The sequence below is a fragment of the Poecilia mexicana genome, unplaced genomic scaffold (genome assembly GCF_051168715.1).
Source record: "Poecilia mexicana isolate PSO_F unplaced genomic scaffold, ASM5116871v1 scaffold_11, whole genome shotgun sequence".
Classification (NCBI taxonomy): domain Eukaryota; kingdom Metazoa; phylum Chordata; class Actinopteri; order Cyprinodontiformes; family Poeciliidae; genus Poecilia; species Poecilia mexicana.
In genome coordinates this window covers 12,530,032-12,548,073 of record NW_028263380.1, presented here as the reverse complement: position 1 = coordinate 12,548,073, position 18,042 = coordinate 12,530,032, and the positions used below count along the sequence as shown (strand labels likewise).

General features: G+C 39.1%; 2 protein-coding genes and 1 long non-coding RNA gene across 5 annotated transcripts; 1 reads left to right on the top strand and 2 right to left on the bottom strand.

The window, feature by feature from the left end:
* Positions 1-2,718: 2,718 nt before the first annotated feature.
* LOC106918155 (uncharacterized) lies at positions 2,719-4,474 on the bottom strand. Of its 2 annotated transcripts, XR_001418369.2 has the most exons (3): positions 4,333-4,474; positions 3,339-3,481; positions 2,719-3,129 (listed from the first exon to the last, which is right to left on the bottom strand). It is a non-coding gene; the product is annotated as an uncharacterized LOC106918155 (long non-coding RNA). The 2 variants fall into 2 exon arrangements; XR_015764628.1 differs by having other exon boundaries at positions 2,719-3,481.
* fabp3 (fatty acid binding protein 3, muscle and heart) lies at positions 4,458-8,345 on the top strand. Its single transcript, XM_014987698.2, has 4 exons — positions 4,458-4,655; positions 6,696-6,868; positions 7,720-7,821; positions 7,901-8,345. The coding sequence occupies exons 1-4, from the start codon at positions 4,583-4,585 to the stop codon at positions 7,952-7,954; spliced, it is 402 nt and encodes a 133-aa protein (XP_014843184.1). The 5' UTR covers positions 4,458-4,582; the 3' UTR covers positions 7,955-8,345.
* Positions 8,346-13,508: 5,163 nt separating this feature from the next.
* On the bottom strand, positions 13,509-18,032 carry zcchc17 (zinc finger, CCHC domain containing 17). Of its 2 annotated transcripts, none has more exons than XM_014987646.2 (7): positions 17,955-18,032; positions 16,681-16,860; positions 15,711-15,811; positions 15,534-15,625; positions 15,326-15,426; positions 15,045-15,196; positions 13,509-14,351 (listed from the first exon to the last, which is right to left on the bottom strand). In XM_014987646.2, exons 2-7 carry the CDS (start codon positions 16,817-16,819, stop codon positions 14,190-14,192), a joined length of 747 nt encoding a protein of 248 aa, XP_014843132.1. In that variant the 5' UTR covers positions 16,820-16,860; positions 17,955-18,032; the 3' UTR covers positions 13,509-14,189. The 2 variants fall into 2 exon arrangements, with proteins under 2 accessions (XP_014843132.1, XP_014843133.1); XM_014987647.2 differs by having other exon boundaries at positions 17,837-17,966.
* Positions 18,033-18,042: the final 10 nt, after the last annotated feature.

The window sequence follows — 18,042 nt, the reverse complement described above, 5'->3', positions numbered from 1 at the left end:
CTGAGACATTGCTGGAGGTTCGTCTTTCAGCGGGGCAACATGCTGAAACATACATTTTTCTAAGAGAGTGCAATACCTTGCTACCAAATATACGTACTCAAGGACATGTAAATACACCACATGTTCGGTGACTGTGAGTCTGAAAAGGAGTATGAGGAAGTTTAACTTGTATAATCATACCCCTTTTCCATCTAATATATATATATATATATATATATATATATATATATATATATATATATATATATATTCATAAAATCTCAGTGAAATAATTACGGTTATGTTTATATCTTCATTTATTGCAAGATTATCGCATATGTGGCGGCTATAATCGCATCAGCAACCAACAGTTTCACCAGGAATCTGCAGAGAAAATCATATTTTATCATGTAATCCCAGCTCAAGTGGAGCATATCAGTTTCAATACAAGCTGATACGCTGGGGCTTGCAGTGGTCACAAATAGCTCGGTACGTTACATTAGTTAATGTATATCTTAGCCCATTATCTGCGTTTTTCCGCGTACCGGGTAGCGCTCATAAAGCAATAAATTTCCATGTCTTATGTGAGATTGCCAAAGTTCACAGAATGCACCGTGAGTAACCTTTCACAAAGAGGATATTCAAAGGCATCAGGAGAAAATCCATTTCAGTTTGACTTAAGGCCAGCCTGTAACCTCAAAGTACTTTGTCATGCGATTGACAAAAGATCAAACACACACCCACACACATGTTGAAACACATTCGTGAAGCTACTGACAGCCTGAGAACGTGCTCACTTTAACTAAAGCAGCGTGGATGTTTATTCCACCCACTTTTGTCAAATTCAGAGTCAACTGAAAGGAGAAAATGTAGCACACACTTAGAGAGAAAATAGATGTTTGCATACACTGCATAAATGAACGCCAACAGTTTTTTTTTCACTGTCAGAATTGAAATTGAACTAAATTTCTTCTTCTTGCTGTAATTTCGGCTTGTTCCTCCTCACAGAGTCGATGTAACTGGGTCAGATTTTAAGGCTCTATTGCTCCCACAAACCTTTTCAGGTCGAATTTTCAATGGGATGAATAACAGGCGTTTAAGGTTGACCACTCCATGACAGTGACTTTGTTTGCAAATTAATTTGGCTGTCATCGATGGTCATTATCCACCATTTGTGTTTAACTTCCGCTGTTTCCACATAATCTTCATCTCTTATTATGTCATATTTTTTGTAGATGCAACAGTCCGTCCTGTGGAAAAACACTGACACAACCTGATGCTTCCAGGTCTGTACAAGTTCCCAGTTTTGTTTTTTTTTTTAATTGCAGCAATGGTCAGCATGGAGCAACACTTAAGTTTAAGTTTCATCATACCACAGGATATGTCTTCAGAAATGGAAGCCCTTGACTCTGAGTTCATGTGACTTTTTATGTTGCTTTTAGGGCCATATCTTCCTCCTCACTGAGCGGCCTTTCAAACTAATGCAGACTTTCTTCACTGTAGGCCAGTTTGTATTTTAGCACCAAATTATTGTAATATCTGGGTCACACAGCTCAACCATTTCCTGAAAAAAAGGGGTTCTCTGGAGAGAAATTGTTATCCTGGTTATACATCCATTTAATTATTTAAACAAGTGCATGGAGCACCCTTCTCCTTTTTGAAGTCCGCAGTTCTCTTCTTGATGCTTTTCTTGGGATTTTTCATGTGGAGTCCACAAGGAAAAGCAGCCTTTTTAACGAGTTTCTTTCCCACTTAATTCAGCTTAAGCTTACAAATTTAGACTATTGTCACCTGGGTTTTTGCAAAAACGTCTAAAGGCAACTTAACATTTCAGTCTTTTATTGAGCAAATCACAAATGACCTAAATCAGAAAATATTTTAATGTCAAAACTGCGAGAAAAAAATAGTTGCCTACTCATTCAGCAGTGCACATCTGAACCGAACACACTTTACGTGGAGGTTTTTGTGCTCAGTGTTGTAGAACTTTTAAAACCTAAAAGGACGACTGAAAGTTGAGAACCCCGATCTCAGTAATGTCAACCTTTCACCTCCTCTCGCTCTTCCTCAGATTTTTTCATGCGTCTCTCTCACACCTGTTTATTAACCATCAAGCTCCTTCACGCCACATTGTGTCAAACACACACATACGTGTCACTTTAAGCACACTTGCAGCAATAAAACAAGTCTAGGAGACAGCAAGGGTAGTGGACAAAATAACATGGAGTGATGTGATGATGTAACAATTTTCACTATTGACTTTTTTTTATGTATTTATTTTTTTACCCCCATTCCCTTTTGGTGCGTCTCTCTGCGGTAGTGGAGTTACTGTCATTGTTGCACAACCTCTAGAGATCATCTGACCGTGAGTCTGCTGCTGGTAAAATTTCATCAGAAAGAGATTCAGACTGAAGGGTTGAATGGGATTTTAGGGTTATAATTTGGTTTAGGTTGGAAAGGGAAACACAAATCTAAGAAAAGCAAAGATGAAGAGCTCCAATAATTTACATGCACACTAAAACCTTAAACACCTATTTCCAAGGTTCAGTTGAGTTGTAGTAATTTAGGATACAATAAACAACCGTGTTTGTAGGGAAGCCTGCAGGTTGATGTGAATCTTCATTTTGGTGCTAAACCTCAGCCTGAGCAAGACAGCGTGACGTTAAGAGTGCCACGCCTCTGATGAATGGCTACTTCCCTCAAGTGGTTTAAGGGGACAGACATGAGACACATACAAACTGATTTTGGTTCAGAGAGAGCAAATCTTTTTAAAATATTTTTGGCACCAGGCCTTTATTGAACAAAAATATTGACAGGAAACAGGGCGGAGAGAGAAAAAGAGAGAGAGACATGCAGCAAATGGCCCCAATACCAGGAGTGAAACCCAGGACAACTGCATGGAGGACTATGTCGTCAGAACATAATGGACATGCTTTGCTAACTGGTCTGCCCACTTCTTCGAAGTTTGTATCCATTTCTTCCTAACAGATAATTACTTCCATAGCACCGTCCTGCTTCCACAAGAGTAAAAACACGTAGTGGGTGCAAAACAAGCTCTATAGCAACACCAATCTTCCAGAGCCCCTATCTTCTTCATATTTATGACAGCTCTCCTCAACACCACGGGCCACTGCATTCCTGGGCTTTCCAAGTCTATACACAAACACACAATAACACTTTTGGTCATGCCCTTACAGGTAAAAAAAAAAGTATTCATACCGCCACCTTCTCCCACTTTGTGACATTAGATCCAAAACTCTCTGTGGACTTTATGTGATAGACCAAACAGAACAGGGCCTAGTTGCAACATATAAAGAAACATACCCAAAAAAAAAAAAAGAAATCCAAAATGTGTGGCATACCGTTGTGTTCGGCTCCCCTGAGCCAATCAGATTCATCGTTTGTTGCAGTTATTGCTGTCAGCTTTGCGCATCCTGAGTCTGAAATTGTCGACCATTCTTCTTCGAGAAATCGATCAAGCTCAGCCAGACTAGACAAGGTGAAGCTGAGAAAAATAAATCTTTCTTTTATCTGGATCAGGGTTTTGACACATAGAAATACTTTGATCCAACTCCTTCCATTATTAGAGCGATGACAGTATATGTTGAGGACCATTATCCTGCTGGAAGTTGAAGCTCCCCTCTTGTCTCAAGTTTTTTATAGCATGTTCTGTATATAAACTCTGACCAGTTTTCTTATTAAAGCTCTCTTTGCATCTTGTTTGCTTATTAATATTCTGCATGTAAACCTCTGAAACCTTGACAGAACACTTGTATTTATACTCAGGATAAATTAAGACTCGGTTTACTCACTGACTGACATCTCAAGGATTTTATTTAGGGGGATCAGAGTAAAGGGGTGTGAATACAAATGTGTGACACTCTCAATGGTTTTACTTTTAAAAAATGTTGAATAGCAGTGTGCTTTTTCCTTCCAGCCATGCACTGCATTTCGTTGGTCTATACAATCCAACAAAACGCACTGATATCTGTTGATGCAATTCAACAAAAATGTGAATTAAACACATTTGTCAAGTAATGAAGGATCAAGAATGAATCTGAGAAGACAGCCATGACATTTTTCTAGGGGCTCCATCTCCATCTGTTTTTTTTTTCTTCCCTCGTCTGTGTCTCTAACAGCGAAGCCTTATTCATGATCGACCCTCTTGCCCCCATATCCTTTAACCCCTTTATTCCCCTAGCTTGGGTTTCTTTATGGCTCTCTGTGATCCTCTCTTTCATACTTCCAACACCAACGCTGCGGTTTGATTAAATAAACCACTGCGTCAGAGTTGAGTGACTTTATAAATTAAATGCATAAATAACGGGGGGTAAAAAAAAAATCGAAAGGAATCACCTCATGCACATGCAGTATCAAGCAGCGCACTGTCTCCACCTCCTTTCCTGCTCTGCTCTTCACGGGCGGGTGACATCACGAACAGCCGGTTTGCATCCGACCAGTCAGATCGCAGAGAGGCCTGAGCTGCGGAATAAACTCTCCTCTTTCTGTGTCCCTCCGCTCTCATTCCGCCGCTCCTCTTCCTCGCCGCTGACTGCTTTAACCCTCTTACAGGCTCGCGTCCTCGTTTCACTGCGCAGCTGCAAACATGGTCGAGGCTTTCGTGGGCACGTGGAACCTGAAGGAGAGCGAAAAATTTGATGATTACATGAAAGAGCTGGGTAAGGAGGATTTCTCTGTTGTCGTCCGGTGCACATTTATTCAATACGAGCGTGTGCGCATGCGTGCGAAACAGGAGAGGATGCAAGCCAGGGCTGCACGTGAACACATGCGGGAAAAGAGAAAAGGCCGCGGAAAGATAAAGATCTGCGTTTAGCTTTTAAACGCTCTGAGAGGATGGGTAGCGTGGGTAAAATTAAATAACTGTGGTACAGCAAACGAGAGAGGAACCTAATTGCATAATTAGGGGGGGAAAAAAAATATGATTTAAGAGTGGGTGTGTGGAGGGGGGGGGGGGGGAACAGGAGAAGAGGAAAGCCAGAAAGGGGGAGGAAGAATGGTGGACCGCATGGCCAGAGAGCTGCGAGTAAGGGAGGGGTTCGCCTTTGGTGCAGAAAAGAAAACCCCAACTGTAAAGACGATGAATGGTCTGCAGCTGTCTCTCTCTCTTTCATTCTTTCACACATGCGCGCGCACACACACACACACACACACACAGTTGTGCATAATGTGTGTGACCCTAGCTAAAAGCTCCTCATTGTTTGCCACCACGATGAGAGTTGCATATGAAAATGACTCCGACATCATGGAGTTTGCAGGATAACAACATGGCGGCAAAATCTTCCACATATGCAGTACTGGAACAGGTGCAGTGAATTTTACAACCGTGACGAGCTATTTGACTTTGTCAGGAAGATTGATGGTCCTTGACCTCACAGGATTCCCACCATTGACCTGCCTGCTCTGTTTCAGCTCAGAAACCATGGGACTTTTCCACCCTTTGACCCCAGTTGTTGGATCAATGACTCATCTTGCTATGTCAAGTCCATCCACAAACACGTTTTTTTTGTTTGTAAGCCTTATTGAGAGCAGGTTTTCTACTATGGTATAGTAGGGTGTGAGTCATTATTACCCAATCACATAAACTTCTTTTATCCCTCATGCTCACACACACCCGTTCTGAGAGGCAAGTCAGTAATCAGTTGCTCTCTCGCATGTCCAGACAGGAACTCGGGTCAATGGGACCCCACTGTGTTTAAAGAACATGCTCCAGGCCTGATAGTAGTCAAATAAAGATTACAGATTGTGCCATTTGAAGGCACCCAGGGGCCAAATTCACAGCTTCTGCCTTAACCTTGTATCAACAGATCCCACCGACTTTCTCTAAATCATCTGTAAACGAAAAAGAATTGGTTTCGGGAGAACATGTTTCAACAGCTGATACAGCTATTGCTTCATACTCTCAATTTTTGTTTTGGATACTTTCCTCTCTGCCTTCTGGATTTTTATATGATCCAATCCTAACTTTGGACTTTTTCATCAGAACGAGCTTCAGCTATCCAAGTGTAATTTTAAAGCCAATTTAGCTGTTAAATAGTCACCCATAATTATTGGGTTTTAGCATGTAGTCATTTTTCCGTGGTTTAAAATATCCTCTGCCATCTTTGTATTAATTTAACAAAGATAAATTAATACATCTTTGTTAAGAAGGGAAAATAAAGTACATCCTAAAACAAGTCACTCATTAAAAACTCAGCTGCACAAAGTTAGCGCTATCAACTTTACTTTGAAAATCTAATTTACCAAATATTTCTTTCTTTTTTTTAAAATTGAAACACTGGAAGTTTATATCCAGCCATGATTAAATCCTTTTAAGAGTTTTCTTTTTTACTTTTAGGAGAAGCTTAATTTGCATGTTGTCATAAAAGGAAATATTCTGATCTTTAAAGATTGACTTCAGCAGCACCCTATGCTAAGACAGAAGGGGGGCCCAGTATAGACCCCTGTGGGATGGCGCAGTGTAATGGGATTGTGCAAAAACATAAAGGTGCACATTAATTCCTCTGAAAATCCCTATGAAAAATCATTGTTTTCAGGAAACTGTTGACATAAACTTTGCAGATTGGTATTCAGGCTGGAGAATCCTTCAGCCTTGGCATTACTAGCAGGCCTCAAATCTAACTGTATTCAGGCAATTTAAATGTTTTATTTTTATTTTTTTTACTTTCCTTGATGAATTGCATTTGTCTGTTTTTGTTCAGGTGTGGGCTTTGCAACACGCAAGATAGGCAACATGACTAAACCCACCACAATTATCTCTGTGGATGGCGACACGGTGACCGTGAAGACCCAGAGCAGTATTAAGAACACGGAGCTTTCCTTTAAGGTCGGAGAGGAGTTTGACGAGACCACCGCAGATGACAGGAAGGTCAAGGTGAGAGGTCAAAGGCTTTTCAGTTCTGTAATCGACTCTAGAAGCTAACAATTTAAATATATGTGATATGAATACTTTTTTTTCTGTTGCACATTATAGATCTCATTAGAAAAATATACTGAAATTACAAATTTAGGAAACGTTGAAAGTTGCCAGATGCAACTTTTTACAAGTACTGTTGTAAAATAAGATGGATAGGGAAACAAAACACTTTCTGCCCACTGTTTGTGGTCTTTCCTATGACGATGGAAGTCGGCTACAAAGATCTGAAGATAAGACTTTAAGTTCAATTAATTAAAATGTACTTGAGCTTAATTTTTAGCACGGGTAACGTTAGCTAACATTGTTTTTCATTTTTAGCAGACAGTATTCTTTACAAGATTTACATTTAAGGTATTTCATAAGTATAGTTTTTCCTTCAGGACAGAAGGAAAGTTTAAGTAAAAAGTTAATTTGTAATATTAGCATAAATAGAAAAATGTATACATATATATCGTTTTGGCTTAGCACAGCTAATGTAGAGACTTTAAATCTGAAATTTTAGTCAGACTAAAAGTAATTTATTTTGCCAAGCTTGTGTAGTTTTAACTGGCGTGTCTTTTTAATGATAACTTGTTAATTTTAATGCAAAGGTTCATTGGGAGATGGAAACATAGCTAATGCTTGAAAAATTTACCTTAATTTATGTCGGCATAATACATTTTTTTAATTATTTTGCTTAGACTAAAATGACACTCAAGTCTGTTTAGTTCATTAAGTGCTCAAGTAAAGCAAGTGACTACATGTTGCTTTATTTATGTTTCCATATTTCCATGTATTAAATGTGTCTTCTTTTTTTTTTTCTCCCAAAGTCCCTAGTGACAGTAGAGGACGGCAAGCTGGTACACGTACAGAAGTGGGACGGTAAAGAGACCAGTTTGGTCAGGGAAGTTGACGGAAACAAGCTCACATTGGTAGGTATCATACAATATATTTAACACGTATATGTGTTGTGTTTTTTCAGATTTTAATCTTCTAATTTCTCTGCCACAGACACTTAAAATCGGAGACGTGGTTTGCACGCGTCGCTACGAGAAAGCCGAGTAAAACCCCCCACGGAGTGAACTGCATCAGCTGAAGCCCCAAAACTCTGTACTACTCAGTAGTAAGGAGGCCAAGAAAACGCCATGTATGGCTGCTAGTCCCCTTTTACTGTACCTTCAGTATTATTGTTGCTGTTGACCTTGACTTTGCCTGTTCCGTAAACTTCTCCTTTTTTCTGTTTGTCCCTCTACTAAAACACTGAATAAATTCCAATAATTTGCTGTTGTTTTCAATAAAACTGCTGATTTGTTGTTGTTTTATATATATATATATGTATACATATTAAAAATACTGTATTTTGCATGATGCTTAAAAAAAACCTTGCAAATTTCTGGAATTTGAAAATGTGATTTCAAACATTCAAAATAAAAGTCAACAATGACAAACAGGTAAATCAGTCTTTTTCTGTTTAAGTTTTTCTGCTTTTTAAGTCATTGTTTAAAGGTCAAGCAGAGGTTATTCACTGTTTTCCTCTTGCTGTTGGATGAATTAATTTTTAATAAAGCGGCTCCCTCCAAGGTCATAACATCCTTAATTACACAAATGTAACGCTTGTTGAACCTGCTCAACAAGGCTCTGGTGCGAACTATACTTGGTTACACCTCAAAGTCAAACTAAGTACTGCATGCAACCACTGTTTCCATCACAATCGGCTGTACCGGAGTTGAAGTTAATTATAGCTCCTAAAAAAAAACCTGTGTGTCTATGTCAGGGTGTGTATATTTTCCCTTGGTGTGGAGAGGTTTGATCAGAGTGTTCGTCCAGGATGAGGGAAACGTTATGTCCCCTATTTGTATATTAGGTGTGAGGTCTAAATTTGTATCCCTCCCTCTCAGATCATGTGGTAATAACTCAGAGCCAACTGGATGCAGGGTTAAGGGGTAAAAGGGCAGGGAAGGAGATGGTTCATCTCCTGTCTGCCACCACCAAAGATAACCACAACTGTTGCAGGAACGTCCTCAGTTTGCGGAGGAAACTGTTGGAAGTTCATGAAAATTAATCATAAACATGGATATTTCATTGGACTTTGATGTTTGTTTCTTAGTTAAATTTTTATAGTTGAGTCTAACAAAACTGAAGATATCACAAAAAACCTTGACCAAGTTTAGTCATATAGAAAGGGTGTCAAATAATCAGATTCCAGTGGGATACTAGTTAAGAGAAAATAATTCAATGCCACTAAATATTCCAGGGTATAAGAAAATCTTATATCCGCTGCATTTTTCTGTAAGTAGCCTAGGCTAATTTATTACATGTACATGCACTTTTTTGAAAATTTCAGTGACATTCAAGTCAAAGGTGTCTCTCTCTTCTACCAGTGTACCAACGTAATCACTAGTCCACCACACATGTGTGTCATTAATTATAGGTGGAACAACTGAACGGGAGGTTTTCTGAAAGTCAAACAGCTTAGAGCAGCGTCATCTGTAAGCTGGAGGACTGTTTCAGGAATATTCCTACAGGTGTTTGTGTTCAGCTGATGGGAGAAGACACGCTGTCGGAGTGAACCAGTTGCTCCTGACACATGATGCCACTCACCCTGGTTTCCATGTGGCACTGCCTGTTAAAAAGTTCAGCATCCATTTCACCAAACATCCCCGGCTGTGAGCCGGCTGGGCGTCCAGCTGAGGTTCAGCTGTCCGATTTGGTTTTTTACGTCTTGGTGAGATGTTTCTGTGACACCATCAGAGAGTTTATCTGCACCTTTGCTGAGATGCACAAGGCTCAACTCTTGGGTCTCTGCTTTTCTCTTTTCTTTTTTCTGTTGCAATTTTTTATTTTATTTTTTGAAACATTACATTTTGTTAAGTAAAATCTCATTGCTGACAGCTATGTTCAGCTTCTTATTGACTTCTTGGTTGGCACTAAGAGATGGATGGCACCAAATTTTCTGACTTTTAATGAGAACAAGGCTGAAGTTACACTGTTTATACCCACCAGGTCCTCCTATGTTGACCTTTCCTCCCTGAGAAAACCGTCCATTGTTGCTTGTCTTTGCAGGGTCGTGGGCCGACTGGTGTCTATCTCCACCATTCTATCAGACATTTTGCTGTAAGGGAGGATCCATCTAAATCAGAAACATGCCATGGTAAAATTCAACTTTTTCCAGTAGAAATCAACTCTATTCTGTCAAAAAGAAATGTGTGAACTGTTTTTGTAAATTGTCTTTCTTGCACTTTCTGTTTACAAGCAAACAACCACACACTTCTTTTTTTTTTTTTTTGCTGCCTTCACTTGTTTAAAGCTCATTTCTGAATTCGTTTTCTTGGTTCTTGCATTTTTAAAAGTCTTATAAAAGTTAAGCCCCGTTTTCTCTGTCTGACCTGCTGCACTCTTATTTAAAATCTAGTTCCCTCCAGGTCTGTTGACCAGACAGTTTCACTTGTCCAATCAGATTCAGAGGTGGTGGAGCTTGTGGTGTCGCAGCTCCAAACATGTTGAACACTTTGTCATTGTCTACCTTTTTGTTGCACAGCACTTTGGTTTTCCTTGTTGTTTGCGCTTAAAGACAAAGGGAGTATGGAACAGTAAACCTGAATCAAAATGTAAACAATGCAGAGATTTGCGAGGTAAAATGTTAAAACCTGAGAAAAAAAAAATCTGCCAAATATGAATATTTATTTAAACGTCCCTTGGATTAGTTACTTAAGGAAGTCTTTGGACAGACCTGATATCCATTGCACAAAGTTTCATTCAGTTAAACTGACAGATTCAAGGCTGCATGAACCAATGATTTTTGAAAACAGAAACACTTTACATTTGTATTTCATATCTTTCCGGTTTTAGCGTCTGTTTTTGATCATCGTCTTGTTGTGAACTCAGGATTTTTGGCCAAGTTGCAGCTTGCTGGTCGGTGGTTAGAGGGAAAAATAAAGAACAATGAAAGACATTTTGTATCATTCTCTCTACACTGAGTAATTCTCCAGTTCCCCTTGTAAACCAAATAACTCGCAACCAAGACAAAGAAGCTTCTGTGCTCTTTCTGTTGAACATTATCCATTTACATACATGACTCAAGGTGTTGTGAGTGTTCGTTATTTGCCTTACTGCAAACTTGAGTCAAGCTTAAGAGCTTGGGGAGGTGCCACTTCTTCCTCTGATTCTGTTCAGACGAGAAGATTTACTTTTAAACTCCCAGCAGGACTCCTGCAGCTGTTGTAACGCAGCCGACGCAGCACGTCTCGGCCTGGTGACTCGCGAATCGATCCGCGCCACGTTGAACTGCTTCTCAGCAAGTTACACCTGTTCTTGAACAGTTCAGTGAACGCCTCGAAAGGTGGATTCAGTTCAGCAATCTGAGTCAAACAGCTATTATTTGCACACACCCAGAGTGTTATATTTCATTTATTCATTTGTATTGATGTTGATAGTTGTGGCTTATCAGTTAAGAGCCAAAATTCAAAACATTTACGTTCATTCTGACTGACATGACTTGTGTGCCTCCTCCAGCAGCACTAAATAATGATTTATGGTTTAAAGAAAAAAAAGCCTGTGACATTTTTGAGTAATAAAAAAAAATGAACACAAGAGATAAGAACACTTTTTGTAGAAATTTGTTAATTCTGTGGCTCATGTAAACCAAAGATGAAACTATAAATGACTACAGCGTGGTTCATAATTACAGTGTTTTCCCCAGTCACTATTTCTATTCCACAATAAGTGTGGTGACAAAATAAAATGCAACTAGCTATTACTGGCAAACTGTTCACTTTATACTCATAAAGAGTCTGTTTTTTTCTCTAAAGAAGATGTTGAGATAAAGAGGAAAGCGGGCGGAAAATGTGAAGCTTGTGATCAGATCTGATCTTGAGTTTTACTGTAATATATGTCTGTATGAAGGTCAGTCACTGTTTAGATCAGCACAGCTGGAGGCTCTAGCCCAGTAACTGATAAACATGCTCCGATTTTATTTTCAAAAAGCACCGCTATCTTTCTTTCATTGTAGCTGAAAAGCAAATATTTCAGCTTCCCTCTAAAATTTGAGTTTCACTGTTTATGTTTAAGGACAGCAATTTGAACCGTAACTGTTGTCAATCATTTCCCAAGAGACAAAGCAAAATACAAAACGACTGACTCACAACAGGGTTACAGTTCTGGTTATGAAAGTTTGGGACCGTCTATTAGATCCACATGGAGTAAACAAGAGAAGAAGAAACGAAGAGGATTCTTGAGATTAAATTTATTACCAGTGGGCTGCGCTGGAGCCGCTTCAAACCACTGCATCTGGAAATAATCTGTCAAATCTCACAAGCAGAAAGTTGAATCTGGGTCAGTGCAGCACAAACCATGGGAAATGTAAGGTTTTTTGTAGGATTCTTATATTGGTTACAAACTTAATCGTTTTTCTGTTGTTGTTTTTTACTTAAATGTTATGTGAGGACCCAATACCAAGCTGCGATTTCTTTTTCTAAAAGATCCCATCATTTTCCTGTTACTTCACATTTAGGAAACACTCAAAATCACAATGAAGCCCATCAAGGCTTGTGGTTGTAATTTGTCAAAAAGTGACAAAGTCCAAAGAGCCTCGAGGAGTTCCTCAAGGCACCGTGAAAGGAAATCTGAACGTTGAGGCTGCAGATACGTACAGAAAACTGACAGCAGTTTCATTACCTCAAAACTGGGTCACACAGCTTTTCTGTCAAAGCAGCATAAAACACGAGCTGTCATGATGCTCCTGCCACGTCGGATCACATGAGCCGTCAGACGGCCGACGTGAGAAACATCGGAGGAGTAAACAGGAAGAGAGAGCAGGGGAGCAAGCTATGCATAATTCTGAAGTGGGAAGAAAATTATGTACTGTTTTCAAGTTTTTTGCAAATTACCTAAAATATTGTATCATTCTACTGTAGCTGTACGCTTGTTGCCCTCCAAGTGGGAGGGCAAAATTAGAAGTCATTTTCAGCTTCTAATTTTTTTTTTCTTAATTGGTCTATGTTTAGCTACATCTATCTCCCCATCAACATTCAGCTTACCTTTCCCTTCTAAAGAAAGTCTTTTTTTCTGATTAACGCTCTTCTTACCGTGAGCAGTACGTTTAGTGTGTAGTGCTATAGTTTTCTGCCGCACGGTATTATGAATTTTGGGCTCAATGGTGCTCCCTAACAAACCTATTTTATTGAAATAACATTACATTATAAACAGGTGGACTTCTGGAGGTTATTGGTATTGATTCCATTTAATGATTATGAGATTCTGAGAGCAGTTTTGCTGTATTGGATTTGTCGATGGGCTTCAGAGTAAACGTGACCGAATACAATAAAAACACGAATCGTTTTAATTCTCCTTCACATCCATCCGAAAAAATAAAAAATAAATAAAAAATCCCACTTAATTTTACATCCAGTGCTATTTTTAACGTCAAAATGTGGAAAAAAAAAAAGGTGGTGTGAATACTTTTCCTAGGCACAGCATGACCAGGTCTATTTGACCGACCACCTTGCTTGAAAACATTAACTGGATGTGACCTTGTGTTGGTATGTACTCTGGGCCGGAGGGCAGATTTTAACAGCAGCGTTATGACTTCAAGGTCTTTGAACAAAGAGAAGTCAGGAGGCTCTTTGTTGTCTTTACAGGCGCAAACAGATTTAATGGAGTCAGCAGGTCAGGAAGCGGGTTGTGGAAATACACACATAAATACATGCATCTACAACAACATGAAAACATAAATCTGAATGTCACCGTAATACGAGGGTCCTGTTGTGTTCACTCGTGCGGTATTACATTTCCTGTTTGTGTTTGTCTGTGTGTGTGTGTGTGTGTGTCTGTCAGCTTTACCCCCCCAACGTCTCGTTAATTGATTTCCATCAGAAACCGGATAGCTGTAAACAATATCTGTATTTAAAAAAAAAAAGAAAAGGTGGATGTCTCCTGCTGCCATATAATTTACACATATTTGATTACACAAGAGGCGAAGACTCGTATCACCGTGGGCGTCAGAGGTTACTCCAGGCCAGACGGGGGATGGTCACACGACCTTTTTTCAAAACAGTATTTTCCTTTGAGCTTTCACCAGGAAATGGATTACAAGTGAAAAAAAACCCTGCTAATTTACAACTGTATTTTCTATAGTTAGCTTGTGGTTTATAAGGAATAATGACGAGATAAAGAGACCGCAAGTCTATCGCTTTGTTTTATCAACATGTGCATGTGTGATAGTGGTGGCGTGACTGACTGGAGGCGTGTATGTGTGCGTGTATGTGTGCATGTGTGTGTGCGTGTGTGTAGCTTTCCGGCTGTCTCAGCTGTGCTTGTGTGATTTCTGTTTCTTGTGCTTCTTCTTTTTCTTCTCCTGCCTGTCGAGGCTGTTGCTATGACGCCTCCTCTTGGTTTTACACTCGCTGCTGCTGTCGCTGTCTGACTCCTTTCTCTCCCTCTTCTTCTTCTTCTTCATTTTCTTTTCCTGAAGAACAGACACATAAGTATAAATTTGTAATTCGAGAGGTATTTATACCCTTGTTACAAAAACATCACGGAATTTATTTTATTAAACTGATAAATCAGCTCATATTAGCTCTCAGTTTTGAAGTAGAAGGGGAAAAAAACGACGTGGTTCACAACATTTTTAACAAAAAAATATATGAAAAGTGTTGCAGATTTTGATCGCTAAATGTGCAAAGCAGGCATACCATAAAATGATTTGCAGCTGTAACTGGAAATGTCGTTCCACAAGTATTACTGCAGCGGAGCTGAAAACAAATGCAAGCTGCGATTTCTTTTTCTAAAAGATCCCATCATTTTCCTGTTACTTCACATTTAGGAAACACTCAAAATCACAACGAAGCCCATCAAGGCTTGTGGTTGTAATTTGTCAAAAAGTGACAAAGTCCGAAGAGCCTCGAGGAGTTCCTCAAGGCACCGTGAAAGGAAATCTGAACGTTGAGGCTGCAGATACGTACAGAAAACTGACAGCAGTTTCATTACCTCAAAACTGGGTCACACAGCTTTTCTGTCAAAGCAGCATAAAACAGGAGCTGTCATGATGCTCCTGCCACGTCGGATCACATGAGCCGTCAGACGGCCAACGTGAGAAACATCGGAGGAGTAAACAGGAAGAGAGAGCAGGGGCAGGTGTTGTTTAGTTTAACGTTTTCACCTTCTTTTTCTTCTTTTTGTCCGAGTCCTGCGGTGGCCTGATTGTGGCTGTCTGTTGCTGCTGCTGCTGCTGCTGTGCCTCTGCATCGTCCTCTTCAGGCACGAGAGCGTACTGCAAGCCCGGAGCTGAGAAACAGTCCTTTGTGAAGTGACCTGAAAGGAGTATCGAGTTAACTGAAACTGACTTTGAACAACTTCGACATGAGGCAGCTGCTGTCTGAAAAATATTTTTTTTTCACGATTTGATTCTTCCTTTTACAAGTTCTAGTCGTGCTGGAGCACCTTTGCAGCCGCACTTTGAACACGTCGTGTTGAGCACGGCCTCCAGGGTGATCCTGTTGCTTGTGTGATCTCTGAACTGCTTCCTGCGCCTCGCATCCTGACTGCAAACACAAACAGAGGAAAATAACACGCTCCTTTGCAAAAACACACACACACACACACACACACACACACACACATGAAACACATGACACTGCAAAGCACTTACTCTGCCATAACATTGTTGGGGTCCAAGTCTTGTCCTGTCCCCTGGTTTACAGCCTTCATGGAGAAGGACATCTTCACCTTGTCACCTTGAATCTGACAGACAGGGTCGTACTGCGGTGACGCTGGATTTACATTCCACACCTGCGTGTGGGATTGTGCTATTTTTGTGTGTCGTTACCTCGCGCCCGATGACTTTGATCCACACGTGTTCTCCAACATCCACAATCTCGGAGGCATTTTCAACTCTGGTTGCAGACATCTCACTCACGTGAACCAAACCTGTTCATAGTGGAGTTACAGCGCTTTTTTTTTTATTTTTTATTTTTTTTATAAAGATGTCACACAAAAATAACTTACAGGATAAAAACATACCGTTCTGAGATGTTTATAGCCACACATCACAGCCAAGAATGTCATATTAATTTTAGGCTTTTATTCCATTCAGTCAGCTATCCGGACACTAGGAGTCCAGCTACTTTAAAGTCAAGGTCCTGTGTGTAAATGTGAACAAGTGATGCTTTTTCATGTGATTAAATTAATTAAAATTAAATTTAATTTAATTAAATGTGTGTTCTATTTTTGTCCCTCTTGGGCTTTATTGAACTTTTCTCCAAAACCAAACTTTTGCTGAGTGTGCCCTCTAGCGGTGAAAGCATTATCAATTTTCCAAAGTGGCCAGTGATAAGGCATCATCACATGCGTAACTCGTAGGCTAAATATAGATTTCAGATGACCTGCTTCACACAGCTCACATATTTCTTGAGTATGCTCATATTGTCTCCCTCCTTATGCTTTCCGTAACACATTATGCGTGTGTTCCTTTTTAAACATATATAATCAGCACATAAGCATAGATTGGTGGAACATAATCATATTTTTTCTTGAAAGGGGAGCATAAGTTATGCATGATATGAATGAAATTGGATTGTGTTAACATAAAGCAACATTTTCCCATAGAAGTTTCTCCCTAAGCAGACAAGATTCTGAAGAATGGTTTGCCCATCATTTGAGAGCACTCTGGTTTATTTTAGTGATTCACCTCCTCAGCTATGCTAACCTAAAATCTTAAATCTGTCTATGTCTGTAACATTTTTTCCCCTGTTATGATTCTTTACTTTAAATTCCCTCTGCAAGCCCTTTTTACCAACCTTCCTTCTTGTAACCTGGCAGTCGAACAAAGGCTCCGTAGCTTTGCACAGAGACCACCTCTCCTTTGGCAATACTGTGCAGCGGTGGCAGACCATCCAATCCGGCCGGCTCACGACCATGTCCACCTCGATCAGACATTATCCCAACTAGGGGTGGGTCACCACTGTCTAATGGTAGATCTGGTCGACAGATAATTAAACAGATATTAGAATTTGCAGCATCATTAAAAGTGAGGGAGGAAAATATATAAAGTAACAGAAGGCACAGTGAGTAGAAAGGTCTACTTTTTCTCTGTTTTGAAATAAAATAAAACATTTACACCAGTTAAAAAATGCATAAAGTATTAAAATAAGTTTATTATTATTATTATTATTATTATTATTATTATTATTATTATTATTATTATTATTCCAGCAGAATATTCTGAAACCCAAAATTTCGGAACATTTATTTAGTCAGTAATCAAATAAAATACGCAATAACTAAAGCAAAGCATTATCATTGCTTATACAATATATATATATATATATATATATATATATATATATATATATATATATATATGTATATATATATATATATATATATATATATATTTATTTTTTTTTTATTTTTATTTTTTTTTTTTACATTGATCAGTGTCAAACTTTTAATTTGTAATCATGACTCCCTGTTTTCCTGGGCTACAAATAAGACCCGAAACAGAAGCATATTTCAAAATGGGAAATAAACAATACTGAACTTAAACATATTACAGTGAAATGGAATAGATAAAAACGCATGCAGTTAAAACCCAGCTCTAAGTACAATTGAGCTACTGTGGATAGACTTGAAAATTATGTTTACAAACGCTCTCTGTCCAATCTGACTGGGCTTCTGTTATTTTGAAAGGAGCAATAACCGAAAATGACCGAAAATCAAAGCATACCCAAAAGGAGTATACAATCAGTAAAACCTTTTAAAAACAACGTATCATGTATCATATAAAACCCAAATAAAATACGTCGAAATTTATGATTCTAAACGGAGTAAACTTTAAATGCTGCTCGACGATGGATTTCAGGCAGTAAAACGAAATAATAACCGATGGAACACACTGTTTACATTATGTCAAGTCACACAGAAGCGGGAAGTATCACATAAATGTTTAAATACCTCACAATCATATATTCAGTCTTATCAAGCTAATACTTCATGCAGATTTATGATTATTAAAGAAGGAACAGTGCTAACTTGGACAATAAGCCTAGAAAAATATAAGTCAATGCTGTACCTTTCGTGTTAATAGAACAGTGAATGTTTTACATCCGGTGTAAAACCCTACGCAAGAAGCAGAATAGCCAATCATTGCATCCTGCTCA